This window comes from Thamnophis sirtalis, unplaced genomic scaffold, assembly GCF_051295495.1.
Source record: "Thamnophis sirtalis isolate CommonGarterSnake01/CBP01778 unplaced genomic scaffold, rThaSir2_p1.2 scaffold_7, whole genome shotgun sequence".
NCBI classification, from domain to species: Eukaryota; Metazoa; Chordata; class Lepidosauria; order Squamata; family Natricidae; genus Thamnophis; species Thamnophis sirtalis.
The window spans coordinates 83,361,962-83,375,425 of record NW_028261387.1 but is presented as its reverse complement, the minus strand read 5'-3'; the positions used below and the strand labels follow the sequence as shown (position 1 = coordinate 83,375,425).

Below are 13,464 nucleotides of genomic sequence, written 5' to 3'. Positions count from 1 at the left end.
ACATATATACATACATACATACATATGTATGTATATATAATAAAAATATAAATAAAAAACACAAATATAACAAAGGCAACAGTAAAAATATTGGGTTTCTGTCGTGATGGACTCTTGTGACGAGCCGATATACATACATACATGCATACATACATACATACATACAGTCACAACCCCTGGTAAGCCCCAATTATGGGAGGAAGCTAACTGCTTCCATCATCTGTCAATCGGCTCGTCACAAGAGTCCATCACGACAGGAACTGTTGCCTTTGTTATATTTGTGTTTTATTTTATTTATTTATTTATCAGCACAAATAAAACATATATATATATATATATATATATATATATATATATATATATATATATATATATATATATATATAAACATATATTAATTTAGATCATTTAGAATATATAGCAGAAAAAGTCTTGAGAGTAAAGTTTTACATTCTAAATTAAAAGCTTAATTGTCAAGTTTTTATATTGTAAGCATGACTTAGACTTTATTTTCAAATCATATTTGTCTAATACATTTCATCTGAACAATAAGTAGTCCTTTCTATATGAGAAAATTGTACATCCTTTAAGGCAGAGTTCTCAAAGGATGTGTTTCATCTCTAGGTCATGAGACAGGAAATGGAGAGGGGGTCACTAGTGAGTGCTGTCTTTGCTTTTTTCAGAGCAGACTTATTGTATTAGTTTGATGCAAAGGAACAGGACAGTTCCGGGTTCTGTACTGTGTTTGCTTTTCAAAAGCAGAGTCCTACCTGCAGGTGTGAGGTTTACATAGATAGCTCTGCTGCTCAGATGTGATTCTCATTTTCAAGATGACATGGAGAGGAAGGGAAACAAGGTGCAATTATCTCATTGTGGCTATGTTGAAGACAAGGCACCCAAAGCAAACCCTAGCTCCCAATATTTTGCAAGCATGCAGTTTAAGAGAACTTAATTTAAAACAATAGAGCATTGTGTACATATACAATACAAACACAGGTGCATGGATATATGCATGTAAATTCATATGTAAACAGTGTGGGAAAGGTATCATCAGGTATTTTTATTCTTTTATAGTTTGATCTCATAATTACTCTCTCAACCTTCTATTAATAGCAATAGCACATATATACCACTTCACGGTGCTTTTACAGCCCTCTCTAAGTGGTTTTACAGAGTCAGCATATTCCCCCTACAATCTGGGTCCTCATTTTACCACCTCGGAAGGATGGAAGGCTGAGTCAACCTTGAGCCGGAGAGAATTGAACTGCTGAATTGCTGGCAGTCAGCAGAAGTAGCCTGCAGTGCTGCACTCTAACCGCCACCACAGCACTTCCTGTTTCATTTGTAACATCATGTTTGCAACAAAACAACTGCTCATTTTTGCTGATTTAATGAGAGTGTTGTGACTTGAAGAATATACATTCTTGGATCCTTTTATTTTGATAGTAACAAGTAGGCTGTAATTACAGGATTCAAGTTAAAATGCTAACCTAAACTCAAAATCTATGGGTTTTGTTCTGTATTTATGACCATATCCTGCCACATGGCTAAATAGCTGTATTTAGTTGTGACCCAAAGGCTATCACAGATCATAATTGTCAGTTGGAGTTGAACTGCTCAACTTGCAGGCTCATCTTTCTCTTTAGACTTTAACAAAGCTGTATTCATTGTTTCATAGAGAAAGAAAGAGTCTATAGATAGGAATATACATTTAAACTTCCAGTTTAGTAGACTATACTGGTAGCCCTTGCTCATTGGTTGTAATTGGGACTGGGAACTCCATCAGTAGGTGACACACTCATAATGTGTGATGTCACATGACTGCATGTTCTTAGAATAGAATAGAATAGAATAGAATTCTTTAATGGCCAAGTGTGATTGGACACACAAGGAATTTGTCTTTGGTGCATGTGCTCTCAGTGTACATAAAAAGACAAGGTACATTCGTCAAGAATCAAAAAGTACAACACTTAATGACAGTCTTAGGGTACAAATAAGCAGTCAGGAAATAGTAATAGTAATGCAGCCTTAGAGAATAGTTTGAGAGTAGTGAGGGAATTATTTGTTTAGCAGAGTGATGGTGTTCAGGAAAAAACTCTTGTATCTAGTTGTCTTGGTGAGCAGTGCTCTGTAGCATCGCTTTGAGGGTAGGAGTTGAAACAATTTATGTGCAGGATGCGAGGGATCTGTAAATATTTTCACGGCCTTCTTTTTCACTTGTGCAGTGTACAGGTCCTCAATGGAAGGCAGGTTGGCAGTAATTGTTCTTTCTGCAGTTGTAATTATTCCTCTGAAGTCTGTGTCTGTCTTATTGGGTTGCAGAACCAAACCAGACAGTTATAGAGGTGCAGATGACAGACTCAATAATTCCTCTGTAGAACTGTATCAGCAGCTCCTTGGGCAGTTTGAGCTTCCTGAGTTGTCACAGAAAGAACATTCTTTCTTGTGCTTTTTTGATGACGTTTTTGATGTTAGGTGTCCATTTTAGGTCTTGAATAGTTGTTCAACCTCCCGTCTATATGCGGTTTCATCGTTGTCTCGAATAAGACCAATCACTGTTGTATCATCTTCAAACTTCTGTAGTTTAACAGAAGGATTGTTTGAGATGCAGTCATTGGTATATAGAGAAAAGAGAAGTGGAGAGAGCACACAGCCCTGGTGGGCTCCTGTGCTAATTGTACAGGTATCTGATGTGATTTTGCCTAGCTTCACCTGCTGCTTCCTGTCTGTTAGAAAGCTTGTGATCCATTTACAAGTGTGTTCGGGTACCGCTACCTGATTTAGTTTAGGTAGAAGAATGTCCGGTATGATGGTATTGAATGCTGAACTAAAGTCTACAAAGAGGACCCTTGCGTAGGTCTTTGGAAATTCAAAAAATGTGTAGGATGTAGTGCAGAGCCATATTAACAGGATCATCTGTTGACCTATTTGCTTGGTATGCAAATTGCAGCGGGGTCTAACAGCGGATCTGTGATGGCTTTCAAGTGGGACATCACTAGCCTTTCAAAGGTTTTTCATACTTTGTTTTCATACTTAAGATGACAGTACCAGTTGGTAATGTTAGGTGAATCCTGAATGGTTGTAGTCTTTCATGGTTACAAATCACCATTTGCAACTTCCTGTTGGCTTCCCCATTTGACTTTACCTGTCAGTGGAGAGACAAGTGTGGCTTTTGCTGGGACTCCTTCTCCCACCTCCCTGAGGCACCTTTTCCTCCTTACCTCTCCACTCAGAGACTGAAATCCTTTGGCAAGCAGTTCTTTCACCCAACATCCAGACCCAAGGGGAAGTTCAATTCGCAAATATCACCATTTGCAAATCTTACTGATGACTTCCCCATTGAATTTGTGGGGAATCTGGCAGAACATATTAAAATACTGATGCATAGTCACAGTGTGCTTGCAACAGATCATAAATACGAACAGGTTGCTAAGCACCCAGATTGTGATAACATGACTACAAACGTGTGCAATCTTTGTGGTGGTCAGATGTAAGGCACCCTTTCTGAGTCTATCATTAGTTCAAAGCATCATTAAGTGAAAGGTTGTAAGTTAAGGACTACCTAGATAGTAGCTTGCCTTCCCAGTGCTGGTGGGAATGTAGTTTTCTCTTGATAGTACCTTGTTTATTGCTTATTTGCGTGTTGACTGTTGGAGAGGATATGTTCTGATGTTTCCCTCCCTTAACTTTTCGTTGCCTCTTGAATGGTGTGTAATATAGTTTATTTCTGTGTGTCTATTGGTGACTGATTTGTCTGAATGCCAAACTTCTGCGAAATATGGTGATGCCATGTTTCTGTAATAGTCTATTGGTTATTTTTTATGTATGGTAATGTTATTCTTTTCATTGTGTTGGTTGTACTGTAGTGGGTTGTGTGGTCAGGCACTTTTTGATAAAATTGCATGGCTATCCATGTTGTGGGAAGATGTTATATAAACTGTTTCCTTTTTCTCATGTTCCTGCAGTGTGTTTGTGCTCTTTTGAATAATATCTTATGCAACTATTCTTATGGGAGGTTGGGTTGTTACTTTAGTAATGGACCAATTGGTTAGTGTGGGTTGTTCTTTGTAGATGAATTGCGTTTCTAATTTGCTGTTGTTTCCTCTAGTGATGAGGACATCCAGAAAAGGTAGTATTGTTGTTTTCTTCTTTTATTCCTGTTAAAGATGTTGATTGCTTCATGAGTCTTTTCTAGTTCCTTTTTTTAATTATGAGAAGGGTGTCATTTGCATACAAGATCCATGCTTTTGGTTGTATGTGTGGAAGTACTATAGTTTTGAGATGCTGCATTATATAGTCTCTGCTATGAGTTTTGAGAGTGGGGATCCCATGGGTGATTCTTTGATTATTTGGTATATCTGTCCATAGAACTGAAAGTAGGTGATAAGGCAGAGTTGATGAGGTCCATAATTTTAGATACAGGAAGTCCCCGACTTACAACCTCAAATGATCCCAAACTTTATGTTGCTAAGTGAGGCATTTGTTTAAGTGAGTTTGCCCTTATCAAGTCCTTTCTTGATACAGTTCTTAAATGAATCACCGCAATTGTTAAATTAGTAACCCATTTGTTAAGTAAATCTGACTTCCCCATTGACTTTGCTTGTTAGAAGGTTGCAAAAAGTGATCACACAATCCCAGGATACTGTGACTGTCATATATATGAGTCAGTTGCAACCATTTGAATTTTGATCACATGATCATGAAGATGCTGTAACAGTCATATGTCTTGAAAATAATCATAAGCCACTTTTTTCAGTGCTTTGTAACTTCCAACAGTCACAAAAGGAACTGTTGTAAGTTGAGGACTACCTGTATTTAGTTTCTGTTCATTTGAATTTTACAGGTTACATACCACTTACTTATATTTTTTGTACCTGATGGAAAAAGGTGATCTAATAAGCTGCTGGCTTTTAAGATTAAAAAATTAAGCAATGCAGTACTCTGCCTCCTATTTGCACTATGTATGGGAGAAAACATACAGATTTTAAATCAGAGCTTTTTAAATTCTGTACCAAATAGTATAGTTCCAATCTCTTTATCAACTGATAAAATTGTTTTTATGGAACTGTGAGATTATCACAACTATTAGAGGGTCTAGATGATGATGGTAATTATTAAATTTATATGCTACTTGAGCTCTAGTTACTATCTTTCCTTTAGCTGTTTCTTTGCACTTACATTTTTGGAAGTTGGGTGGTTCTCAATAACCTGGGTTAAGTACCGTATTTTTCAGAGTATAAGATGCACCAAGATTTTGAAGAGGCAAATTTTTAAAAAAAAGTTTTTGCACTCTGCAAACCTCCCAAAAACGGGCCTGTTTTTTTCTTTTCTTTTTTTTTAAAAAAGGGCATGACTAGCCCTTAGGGGGCTTGTAGAGTGTTCCCAGGGGTTGGGGAGGGAAAAAACAAGCAAAAAACAACCCTTTTTTTTTTTTTTGCAAAAATGGGCACGTGTTTTGTAAAAAAAAATAATTGCATTAGGCCCCCAGGAGGTCTCTGAAAGTCTCCTACAAGCTATGCGTGGTCATTTTGGTGAAGGGGGCGGGGTTTCAGGAGGCAAAAAATGCTATATTCATTGAATAAAACGCACCCAGATTTTCAGCCTCTTTTTTGAGGGAAAAAGGTGTTTCTTGTACTCTGAAAAATACGGTACATAGTTTCCATGGTTAATTACAAGCTTCTGAAATGCCTTTGACCTCAATCCCAGAGCAAGTAGTTTCAAGTCCCTCAATGGCATAGGCCTAGGCAACTCCAACCCCCAACTTGACCCAGTATGGAAGAGCTCCAGTAGGCCATATAGCAGGGAAGTACATGCGATAACATCTAGATCTATAGCTTAACTATACAAGCAGGGTCTCCTATCCAGTTTCCCTGCCTGGCAGTGCCTGTAAGCATCACCAAGGACTTTTGAATGATAATGGCCACTCCACTTCCCCTGCCTGGGGTCATGGCTGATGTCATACTTGTAATCAATTAGTCACATTTTAAAGAAGGGATTACCCCATCTGCAACCAACCATGTTTTCATAATATACACTGGCTTGGCTTTCTCCTCCACTACTCAATTGTGGACGAGGGAAGCCTTATTACGGAATGACCTGGAATTCAGTAGCAGCAGCCAGGGATTCTGACCACTGAAGATCAGATGATCAGGCCTTGGGAATAAGTATAGGAGGCTGGAATGTGGAACAAGTATAGCATGCTGAGTCTATTTTCCCCAAGTGTGGTCCACACCCTATGTCCCACCATAGCCCTCTGTATCCATTATCTGTCACAATAACTTTCTCCTTCTTCCACACACTTTTCAGCTGACCTTTCTCATTCCACTCTCCAGTCAAAATATTTCATGTTATTACCTGGTAACACAACCAACCAAGTGGATTATCAAATCAGATCTTTAAGATGCTTTCAGTCTCAAATAGTAGGCTTTCCCTCTCACCCCTCATAAATGTATCAGATCCCTTCCCACCCAGCGTGCTCTCACTGAGGTAGCTAGAGCTCTGAATTATACCCACAATCCCAAGGAAAATCATTATCTCCCTGGTCTCCAAATTGGGGAGGGGGAGAAAGGGAAGATAGCTGCACTCCAGGGACTGCCAATTTTTTTAAAAGCAACCACTGAGCATCTCTCCCTTCAGAGTTCACAACTGCCGTTCTTTTTGTCAGACACTACTTCAGAACACAACTCTGCAGCAGCTGAAACATGACACAGGCAGCACGTACTCCAGTTTATTTGACTCTCCCTGCAGCTTGCAAGAAGCACAGGGCCATTCTCAACATGGCAGGCTTTGGGACAGTCATAGAAAAACAAACCAGGCCTCCTGCTGATGCACTGGCTGTTCCAATTGCATGCAGCCCTGTCACCTAGGTGCCTGTGCAATATTGTTCAAAATCCTGAAGGCAGATATCTGTTGGTGACTGTCACTGCTCAGGTAGAGAAGCAGATCTGGCCAGACATGATGTAATGGTATCTATTTTGCATCATCCCAACTTGTACCATGCCTCTTGCACACCTTCCTGAACCTGCATGGTGCCTCTCAAATACTCTCCTGCATCCTCCCGACCCTCTGTTACTATGAACTCTGGAAAGGTAAATCTACAGTTGGCTTTTAGTGGTGGATTGTTGATATGTTTGGATGATCAATAATCTAAATTGGTTTCTTTTCCCCCAGTTAAGGAGAAGGAAGTAGACTTTCAAGTAACCTACTCAAATTTGCAGTTGTTTTGTCCAGATAAATTTCCAAACCTTGTTTGATAGATGTAAATCTTATATTGTATTACTAATGTTCATGTAATGTAACATTTATGTAATGTTATGCACACTTTAATTTGTAAAAAAAAATGCTGTACTTAACAACTTATCTTTTTGTTCAGGACTCTTAAGATTTTGAATTAAGTGACAAGGTGTTTAATAATCATTATATTATTATAACCTTCTGATTTGAAAGAACCATCTGGCCATCTGTGTGTTTGGAAGAGACATGCAATGCTCGAACATTTTATAGAATGTTCAATTCCTACAATGGCGGGTTTTGCATAAATTGACTGACTACAAAGTTAACAATTGTGGTGTGCCAACAGAAAATGGCCATATTGTGTTTGCACATATCAAAAAACTGACTGACAGTGCTTATTCTCAATCTGCAAAGAACCTCTCTCTTTCACATAGAAGCAGCATTGATAAGCTTTAAGTACTTGGGAAAGGGAAATAGAAAATGAAATATTGAGGATTATACAGGTAATACTCGCTTAAGGACCATTCAAAAAGTTACAGTGGCACTGAATGAATGGTACTTACAAATTAGCACACAAGATCAAAATTCGGCCACCTGGTAGCCGGCGTGCATTTATGACTACAGCATGTCCTTCAACTCTCCCACCTGTGTATGCCTCCCCCCATCTCTGCCCTTTTGGCCATCCTGCTCTCTACTGGCGTTGCCTATCCTTGCTGCCCCTCACTGACCTTTGTGCCACGGGCAACATAAGGAAGAAGATTATAATAGTCAGCAGAGGGAGAGTGGCATGGATACACTCAGAGACACTTTAGATATGGGAGATGAACGAGACAAGGATGGAAGGGCAGAAGTGTAAGTTCCTTGCTTAATGGCACAGTCCTCACTTAATGACTACAATCACGATTACCAGAACTGCTATTGCTAAGTGACGCAGTTATATGATGTTTCACCTACCAACCATTTTGCTTGGGGATGGAAATTCCAATGCCAATTGAGGTTGTTAAGTGAGGACTATCTGTGCGAGGTTGTGTAATTCATATAGCTTTCTCCACTTTCTTTTTAAAGCAAAAGTGGAGTCTAAGGTATCTGTTCAACAACGTTACAAATAATGTGTGCATATTTTTAAATTTTCTTGCAAAATTTTCTTTAATGTTACTTTTTAATGCAGCTTTACTAATAACAAATATTTGTGTCTTCCACCAAATGACTACTCTTCAATCAATCACAATCTGAAATTTCTTAGATTGTTCTGGTTGTAGTATGCCACCTTCAATATTATATTAAGTTTCCTTGAATATAGTTGCATCTGGATTTCAGTCCCTGAATTATCTGGTTTTTCATTTTTGTGATCACTTATCACAAATTATATGTTTTGATCCCAACGATTGTTTTAGTTCAGCTTTAGGGTGATAGTTGGGTAGTCAATCTTGAGACATCCATTGTGAACTGTCTTTATTTATCACGGCCCATGAAACAAAGGAAATACATGTTACTCAAAGCCACCCTTTTGCAACTAACTGCTGCCCTTGCATATCACCTGACAAACTTAACTTCTTTTTAACCCTTTCTGTAGAGGCATGCAAGTGAGCATACACTTACAGAAGCAAAATTTTCTGCCTGATAAAGGAAATGTAGCCAAGGGCACATCTGCAAATTAGATTGGTGTTGGATTCCTCTTCCCCTCCTTTCATACTAACATGTCATTTTTCTTTCTTTTTAAAGTTGGGTTTGAAGACTATGGACCAGATTGTGAGAGCATGAGGATAACTGCTTTCCTGGACATTCCAGGGCAGGATAACTTAACTCCACTTGGACGTTTAGAAAAATATGCTTTTAGTGATAATATATTTAACAGGTAATATAGAAAATAATTATTACTATTTTGTTGCATTTTTAAAAAAAAAAATCCTGAAACTGGGATAGACAATTAATGCTGTTTGGATATTTTGAATAACTTGGTTTAGATCCTTTTGGCTATGCTTTCTGGAGCTGATGAAAGTTGGTCGAAATATTTGAGGGATACAGGGTGTTTTGCTCTTTCCTGGACCAACTAAGTTTTAGATGATATCATGTATGCATTGTTTCAAATAAAATATCAGAGAGAGTTTTGATATTGCAAAATCTATGGGTTTAGGGGATGCAGTGGCTCAGTGGCTAAGACACTGAGCTTGTCGATCAGAAAGTTTGGCAGTTCGAATCCCTAGTGCTGTGTAACGGAGTGAGCGTCCGTTACTTCTCCCAAGTTTTGCAGTTTGAAAATAAGTAAAAATGCATGTAGAAAAATAGGGACCCCTTTGATGAAAAGGTAATAGTGTTCCATGCACCTTCGGCGTTTAGTTATGCCGGCCACATGGCCACGGAGACTTCTTTGGACAGCACTGGCTCTTCGGCTTTGAAACAGAGATGAACACCTAGAGTCAGAAATGATTAGTACATATGTGCAAGGGGAATCTTTATCTTTACCTTATGGGTTTAGAGATTTTTTGTCTATGTGGCGAGATAAAAAAATCTAAAAAGGGAATTTTATCCAGATATTCTTTGTTTAATGACCAAAATTGGCACTTGCACTTCTGTTGCTAAGTGGAAGATTATGTGACCACAACAGGCTTACGATACCACTTTCTCTTCAGTTGTTTAAAAAAATGCCTGAAATTGCAATTGTTAAGCAAAGCATCATGGTAGAGACATGCCTCCTCTATTAACTTAGCTTCTACCAAGCCAATTGCAAAGTGCACAAATGGCACTTGTGTCCCTGTGGGACACTGTAATAATCACAAATGCAAGATTTGTCACAGTTTTTTAAAACATTTTTGTAACTTCAAATTGCTGAAAGAGGAAGTTGGTAAATGAGGACTACCTGTATAACGAATGAACATAGTGGTATATTCTCTCTTCTCTGATAATAAACAACAGTACCAGAACAAAATGGGAAAAATTTCTTTGACTTTACAACAATATTGTTATAATAATTAATAACTATGATAATAACCATTGCAAAATTCTGCTTGTAACATAGCCATTTAATTGCTTTAATTATTAATCTTTTTTATCTAGGTCTTTATGTGCATGTTCAATGATTTATATGGACATATATTATGTGCTGAAATGAAGGAATTGTACCTTCCTTTACATGCTGAAAGCAGAGAGAACAATACTCAAAAAGCTGAAATTGATCAATTACTTAACTTTAGATGCGGTCATGGCCTATCTTTCAGTTTAGAATTCCTTTAGGATTTTTTAAAAGGAGACTGATTCCCAGCCAGTATTGCTTTGTATGTTATCCTCTGCCAGCAATTCTCTGAGTAATTTGGAAAAGGCGATGAGCCCTTCAGGAGAGTCCCCCTGTGTTGAACATAAATAAAACATACCTGCAGTTGAATTAGATTATACTGTTGTTAAATTTGTTCACAAAGCTGTAATTATGAATTAATATTTCAAACAATAACTAAATATTTGTTGCTTGTGCAGGCAAATAATTGCCAGGGGTCTACTTGATGTCTTTCGAGATTTCAATCATAATGAGGAAGATTTCTTGACAGTTATGTCAATAGTGGTCCGGCTGTCTGAAGATACAGGTGACTCTTCTGTTCTTTATACTGTCATTAATTAAAAATGTGTTCTTTGTATTAGTGTATTTGAGTATAAACTTGTACATATGAAATATAGATTATGACTATAATCATTGGCAGGGTTCTGCAGATTTTGAGACTTGAAAGAAAAAGAATTAAGAATTAAATATTTTACTTGATTTGCGGTGACAGTAATTATCAGCATCTCTAAAAAATCTTGTAAATTCCCAATGATAATTTGCATATCTGATTTCCAGTTTGTAGGCTGCAAAGATATTATACCAAAATAGAATTTTAAATTCCTGAGATTTCCAGATGTTTTTCACATTTTTGCTTGAAATCTCAAGAGATTTTGTTGTTCTTGTAGAGACTATAAGAAAGTGATAAATCACTAAAATAGTTTATACTTGTGGTTAAGGAGGAAGTGATTTCTTCATATATTTATTACATTTGGTTTCTATTTTTATCAGTTTATAATGCAATATAAGTTGCATTTAAACTATTTTCGCTTCCACCGCCTTTCAGATAAGATACTATGTTTCTGGAGAAAGCACAAGAAAAAAAATCAACCACATAGCATATTGGATAGGAGTAGCTCCTCTATAAAGAAAGGTTATGGTGCTTGGAACTGTTTAACATAAAAGGAGTTTTGTATTAGTTTAGAGAAATAATCATAAAATGTTGATAGAGACTATTCTTTCCCCCACTTTCTTCAAAGTATTAGCATTGGAATTAGCCATTGAAACGAATGAAAATTCTGAACAATAGAAAATGTTTTACTTTTCTCTACTTTTTATACTATTTCTAGTTAAACTCTACAAATTGCAACTAGCAGATATTGTGATGTCTATCAATTTATTTAATAGTATTAACAGATGACTAGGAAAAAATTGTGGAACACTGTTTTTAATAGTTTGATGGCTGTATGCTGCCTTATTTTTAATGGAGGCATCATGCTTAATGTCAGTGACAAGGAGAAACAGTGAATGAAGGTTACTATTTGTTGGCTTCTCAGATCCATCTTCTCAGCTGCTAATTGGATACAAAATGTTGGCTTAATCCCAAAAGTATCTTTCAAATTTTTTAAAATTTCAATTTCTAGAACCTACTGTACGGACAGAATTAATGGAACAGATACCACCCATTGCCATTTTTCTACAGGAGAGTAGGCCAAACTTCCCTGCAGCATTTTCTGAATACCTTATGCCTATAGTGGTGAGATACCTCACAGATCCAAATAATCAGGTATTGTTTTCTGAATGGAATGTATTGTTCACTCAGTTGTGGTAATTTTTTCCTGTAATATTCAGTTAGATACTTTGATTTTGCTTGATATGCAATGGGGTTTGTGCTTATATGTTCCCTTATCTTCCTGTGACATAGCTTTGAAGAGACATTAAGAGTCTTTCCTTTCTATTCTAGATTAACCGTACCTTATAATACCTAAATCTATATGAACTGTGTTTAATCCTAATTAGGTTTTATTGGAAGGAACCAACAGTTTATAACGTAAGATTAAAAACATTAAGCCAATTCATATTTAACACTACACTTACTGCTTCATATTATTTAAGTCATTTTATTTCTAAAAGACCATCCAGAACAGTTCTATTTTTTAACAGTTGATGGAAGGCCAGTGTAATTTTGGGACACATCCCCAATGGGATGTGGGGGGACTGCAATAGAGAATCATTGCTTGCGGTCTCTGTACCCTTTCACTTCTGCTATGTGGGGGACTATTAAAAAACATTGGCAGAAGGTCTACAGTTAAAGAATTGGGTGGACATCGTCTAGAGAAGGTAAAGCTATAAGTACTACGATTGTGTTCTGAGAATTTCCAGCTTAATAAAACCAAATTAGTATGTGCTGCCCTTGTCTCAGAAACCCAGGATATAGATAAAACATATGACCCATAAAACTATATTTTTTCTCTCTTAAAAGCAATGCCATGATGTATAATCTTGTGATAATGAGATTATAATAATGGAACTTAACTGTTCCGCAAGAAATTTAATCAATTTCATGTATGCTGGTAACAAAATATTATTCCCTAATTTTTATTATTATTATTATACAATTGTATCACAGCGGCCAGTTGTTTCGCCGGATTTGGCATTGGTTACTAGTCGTGCCCCACCCAGGGGCCTAGGACGTTGTAACGTATTTTCGTAATATGCGTGCAGATCCAAGCAGTGCGGCTTTTTGCATTTGACTGATGGTGATTTTGTCAATTTTTAACTGTTTTAATTGTAATTCCAGTGCTTTTGGAATAGCACCCAGTGTGCCAATTACCACTGGAATTACCACTGCTGGTTTGTGCCATAGTCGTTGAATTTCAATTTTTAAGTCCTGATATTTTGCAATTTTTTCATGTTCCTTCTCGGCGACCCTGCTATCACCTGGTATTGCGATGTCTATGATTGTGACCTTATTTTTCTCAACCAGTCTGATGTCTGGTGTATTATGCGCCAGTATTTTGTCTGTTTGTATACGGAAATCCCACAAGATCTTGACCATCTGATTTTCGGTGACTTTTTCAGGCTGATGTTCCCACCAGTTTGTTGCTGTTTTAATATTATAATTTTTGCACAAATTCCAATGGATCATTTGTGCTACTGAATTGTGCCGCAATTTATAATCAGTCTGCACGATTTTTTTACAG

The 13,464-nt window shown here is 37.2% G+C and overlaps 1 protein-coding gene across 2 annotated transcripts in view; it reads left to right on the top strand.

The window, feature by feature from the left end:
- The window catches only part of LOC106556882 (serine/threonine-protein phosphatase 4 regulatory subunit 1), a 42,029-nt gene that overhangs the window by 2,066 nt on the left and 26,499 nt on the right, over positions 1–13,464 (top strand). For both annotated transcript variants that reach the window (XM_014076036.2, XM_014075955.2), the window contains 3 exons: positions 8,956–9,088; positions 10,702–10,808; positions 11,905–12,047. In XM_014076036.2, the coding sequence (XP_013931511.2) occupies positions 8,956–9,088; positions 10,702–10,808; positions 11,905–12,047 (383 nt within the window). The remainder of the gene's footprint in view (positions 1–8,955; positions 9,089–10,701; positions 10,809–11,904; positions 12,048–13,464) is intronic.